The sequence below is a fragment of the Cariama cristata genome, unplaced genomic scaffold, assembly GCF_000690535.1.
Source record: "Cariama cristata isolate BGI_N322 unplaced genomic scaffold, ASM69053v1 scaffold2618, whole genome shotgun sequence".
NCBI classification, from domain to species: Eukaryota; Metazoa; Chordata; class Aves; order Cariamiformes; family Cariamidae; genus Cariama; species Cariama cristata.
This window is the reverse complement of record NW_009630470.1, coordinates 28,966-33,987: the sequence shown is the minus strand read 5'-3', so window position 1 is coordinate 33,987 and position 5,022 is coordinate 28,966. Positions and strand designations below refer to the sequence as shown.

Sequence of the window (5,022 nt, the reverse complement as noted above, 5' to 3'; positions counted from 1 at the left end):
GAACTTGATTGTAAATATTATGAATTGCTGCTGTGTCAAATAAATCACAAAATTTTAGCTGTAACCCACTTCAGTTTATGCATTTGTTTTCTTCCTTTATCAGAGATTCTGAAAACACAAGAAACTGTAGTACTGGAGAATACTTCCCAATATTTTATTTTTAATTTTTTTTCCAGTCCGGTGCTCTACTTGACAGGGCTGAATGTGTTAGGATTGACCCTTACACACATTCTTGTGGGATTTTGTTTGTTTGTTTTTCACTGCATAATGAAAAATTCCTCACCAATCTGATTTCTTGTGATCATTCCATCAGGAGATACAGAGGGAATCCAGAGTTACTGACAGTCATCTGTTACAACAGCCTTTTATATGTTGCGGGACTGTCTATGTCCATTTAGCCTCCGTTGCCACACTAAACAAATGTAATTCTTCCGTCTGTCTAATCATGCTATTTGACAAGATTTCTAAGCCTTTACTATTATTTCTGTTCTCCATACTCTAGAACTTAACATCCTTGTTTTTTAAAATGCTGTATGTAACAACAAAAAAGCATCAAAAGGTTATCTCTGGATTGCCAATAGGATAAAGAATAAAATCTAGTTCTCACTAAGCCCGATAAACTGCTAGAGCTAATTCTGACACAAGTTACCTGGCTGTTAGGTGCGTCTTTTTATTACTGATAAATGCCAGATAGTTTCAGAAGTGAGCTATGTGGAGGTAAATGTGAGGAAGATGTGAAATTAAGTAGTGTAAAATGATATTCATCAAGCTGCTTAAAGAAATGAAAGTGAAACTAAACCAGGTAACATAGAAATTCCTCCTCTTTACCTACAGCTAAACCAAGAAAGTATTTTACATTTCAATATTCATACATAGAAACTGATCCTCCACACATTCACGGTGTAATGTTTGCACCCTGACATTGTGGGATTTTTTAAAAAATACATATATGTTCTTTATAAATACTCTTTCAGTTATCTTTTATTAGAAGTCTAGTAAATCTGTGACTTTTAGGAAGCTCTGATGGTTATCTTTTCCATTGGGAGGGCTCAAACTCTTATCTGACCCTGTAAAATTTTTATATCTATTTAACAGAATGAAACAACTCTGAATTTTTTTTTTTCTTCAACAGGAAGTCCGTAAAGTAAGTGAGAGTATCAAGTATAACCACCCTTTGAGAAAATGTGTTGATACAATACTGAAAAAGGTAATAAATTGCTCATCTTCAGCCATAATTGTTCAACTGGGAGGGGATGCTTCCTGAACCTACTGAATACTTGTACATTATTTTCTTTTCCCCTTAGCATAAAATGTCTAATTGGCATCTTGTGAGTTTCTGACCAAACTTTGAGTTGAAATTCTTTGTGGAATTCTTTTTTATGATGTATGTAATTATCTGCTGTATTTTGACATATGTAGTATTTTAGAAACAGAAAAATGTACACTTAGAGTGAGCTTGTCAGTTGCATGAAACGCCCTAAACATTTACAAACAATTAACAAAGAGCACTTGCTACTCCTTCACCTTCCTGTTAATTTTTCCTTTTCCTTCCAGTGTCCTACTGAGTACCAGGAAAGAATGGGTAGGAACATGGACGATTATGAAGATTTTGATGAAAGACAGAACAGTTATCCAAGTGAAAAAAGTTTGGTCAAGCTTCATAAGCAGGTATATTAATAAATGAGAGAATGCCTCACTTGTGCTAATGTAATGAGAAGAAATGCTACTCAGACAAAGTTTTTCAATTCACCTGAATTGCTGAGTATGGTAGGGTTTGGGATTGCTACTTAACAGAAACTTTTCTCAGTGAAAGAAAAGAAGTTGGATAGTGCAAGTGATGTCCAGATCAAATTTCTGGATATGTAAAAAGTGTTCTTGTTGCATTACATCTTGGCAGTGTTTTGTCTGTGAGTAAGCCTTGTAATGATTAATTGACAGTGCGTGTTAAAAAAGAAATTGTAGTAAAAGCTTGATATTCACTAAGATGCAAAAAATAAAGCAGTATGTTGGAAAAAGTAGGCTGTTATTGCTACAGATAGATTGTGGTAAAAGAACTTCAAAACTCGGGAATCACGCATGTAGTCCTCTTACGATTTATGTGTTTAGAGAATTAATTGCCTGCTTTTGTGAGTATACAGAATTAATCTTTGCAATTCTGTAGTGTAGGCATTTTTAAGGGATTTTGCAAGGCTTTTTTCTCCTTTCTTGAAACAAGTGTGTTGTAACCATAATTTCTTGGAATTAGGTAATCTATTCAGTACAGAGACATCGTCGTACACAGGTCCAGTGGCAAATTCTTTTAGAACAAGCATTTTACCTAGAAGATGTGGCAAAAAATGAAACCAGTGCAACTCGACAGTTTGTTCATACTTTTCATTCCCAGGAACCAGAGAATAAAATTATTCAGTATTTCTACACACCAACTGTTGGTAAGTGCTGTCATGGAGATTTTGGATATATAAAGGAGTAACTGGTACCATTTTGTAAGAAGAACTGATTGTTGTATGTAAAAAGTTCAGTTACAGGGAAGCAAGTGTGCATCTTAATGCTTTTCTGTAATGGAATAACTATCAGGTATTGATTTATGCTCTTGACCACAAACTTTTTATACAAATTTAATAGCAGTTACATGTTGGAATAGCAAACTGTGAAGCCTTAGAAGAAGAAAGAAAAATAACAACTTTAAATTATTGGATCATGGCTACCTTCTGCGTTCATGGGATATTACTGACATGGCACTGCTCTTCTGGTAAAACAAAGAGGAAAGGACTCTTCATCTGTCATATACCAAACATTAGGAGATGTGGCAGCTTGTGCCATGTCTGGTTTTGTGATTTTTATTAACCCATTCCGGATGTGTGTGTGTTTGTTTTTTCCAGAGTGGTACTGGGAATGTCTTCTACGACCATGGTTTTACAGGGTGCTTGCGGTTGTTCTGGCCATGTTCTCTGTAATTGTTGTGTGGTCAGAGTGCACATTTTTCAGCACAAAACCGGTTTTATCGCTATTTGCAGTTTTCATACAGCTGGCAGAAAAGACATATAATTATATATACATAGAGGTAAGTTTGAGATAATCACTCAACAATCTATCTGAAAATATTTTTATTATTACAATAGTAGTAGACCAGATTGAATTAAAAATTAGTCTCTAAATAATCTGTCAACTTTCAGAAGGTCTTTAAAATATATAATACCAAACTTTGTTTCTGTAGAGGGAGTCTACCTTTTGCCACTTTTACAACTCTCCAATACGGGATGAAGGTGTGACTCAGTTGAGCTGAATATCATGTATGGAATAATTTGTGAAACATCAGCTTGGAACTTAGATGTTTAGACTTTGTGTCTAATCAGCCATGCGTGTGTCCGCTTTTTCCTAAACAGGACTTTGCTGCTGACGAGAAACCCAGCCACAGGTGTGGCTAGCATATGCATGCACAAATGATTCAGTAAAGGAACTGAGCTGAAAAATTCCAGTATACTAACAAAATAAGTTGAATTAAAAACAGTTGGGTTTACCACTTTTTGTGGGAAGAAATGTCAAATCAGTCATAGTAATTATTGAGGCAATTACAGCAATTTCATTTACATAACAAGAAGTAGAATAAATGTTCCTGGTGTCAATTGTGTTAGCTTATATGAATTGCAGAATATTACAAGTTCACTCTCAGTTTAAGTTAGTTAAAAAAACCTCCTGAAATGCTTCTCAGAGCTGGTGTTACTGTCCCATCTCAAAATGAAAAATTAGGCTGCAGTCAACCTGTTGCATGCACAGACTACATGCTGAATGCGTTAAAACCTTTGGTAGAGTTCTACATTCAAACAATGTTTGTGTTTTTTTTTTTTCCCCAGATGGCCTGTTTTCTTACCATCTTTTTCCTAAGTATCTGTGTATACTCTACTGTCTTCAGGATCCGTGTATTTAACTATTATTATTTAGCTTCACATCATCAGACAGATGCGTACAGTCTTCTTTTCAGTGGCATGTGAGTATGTGGCTTATATTTTGCAGATTTTAAAAAACTGCAATACTGAAATTGAAATGCTCAATTGAAAATGTCCATGAAACTTTCTTTCATATTCTTTCTTTTATAATCATATGGGTATAAATCCTAATGAACTGTACATCATTATTATGTGATATAGTCAGTTATGATTTCTTAATAGTTTTATTGCAAGACATTGTTTTAAATGCTGTTTCCTCTTGCATTTGTGCAGGTTATTTTGCCGTCTTACCCCACCATTATGCTTGAACTTTTTGGGCTTGACCCATATGGATGCAACAATCTCTCACAAAAATGCTCAGCCAACTGCTTATACTTCTGTAAGTACAGAAAATGTGATTTTGAGCCTTCTATATGGTTTGGAGAATAGGCAAAGTATTTTTCAAGACTTCTTACAGCAAGGTTCAGATATTAAAATCTTTTCATTAGTATTAAATAGAGTAGAAATACTTACTTATAGACCAGGAGTTTGGTAATGATTGCTTGTGGCATATTGATGCACGGACTCCGAGTGCAGATCGAAGACTCTTTATTACAATCAAGCAAACTTTTTATACCTCTACAGCAGGCTAACGTGTCAGCCTGTAACTGAGCTTCAGTAATTTTCCATTACAGCATTTTTTCACTATTTTTTTTTTTTTAACTATTACAGACATAGCAACTTTCTTGTAATCTACAAGGCCAAAGACTAAACTTTTTTGCAAATAGCTGCTGAAACAGATCACTGTGTTCTGCTAACTAGGTTCCATATCTTAAAGCTTCACTTCTTACTCCCATGGCTTTCTGCCAACGAGCATAACTGTGTCCTTCTCCCAGGGTCGGCCTTCGCTCACTGATGCTGTCGAGCTGGCTCGAGAAATACCCGCATCTCCCCCTTCTTTGTTTATAAAAAAGGCCTGTTTCAGCGCTTTGTCTAGTAGAGCTTGCACACGTGTTAACACACAGGCAATGCAGAGCAGAGTACATACAAAAAAGAAGCAGCATCCTACACCTATTCGTAAGCAGCTTTTTATCCATCT

The 5,022-nt window shown here is 35.4% G+C and overlaps 1 protein-coding gene across 1 annotated transcript in view; it reads left to right on the top strand.

The window, feature by feature from the left end:
* LMBRD2 (LMBR1 domain containing 2) overlaps nucleotides 1-5,022 on the top strand; it is a 26,794-nt gene that overhangs the window by 7,389 nt on the left and 14,383 nt on the right. The window contains exons 6-11 of the mRNA XM_009705535.1: nucleotides 1,133-1,207; nucleotides 1,555-1,668; nucleotides 2,246-2,429; nucleotides 2,880-3,061; nucleotides 3,852-3,985; nucleotides 4,218-4,323. Coding sequence (XP_009703837.1) covers nucleotides 1,133-1,207; nucleotides 1,555-1,668; nucleotides 2,246-2,429; nucleotides 2,880-3,061; nucleotides 3,852-3,985; nucleotides 4,218-4,323 — 795 coding nt within the window. The remainder of the gene's footprint in view (nucleotides 1-1,132; nucleotides 1,208-1,554; nucleotides 1,669-2,245; nucleotides 2,430-2,879; nucleotides 3,062-3,851; nucleotides 3,986-4,217; nucleotides 4,324-5,022) is intronic.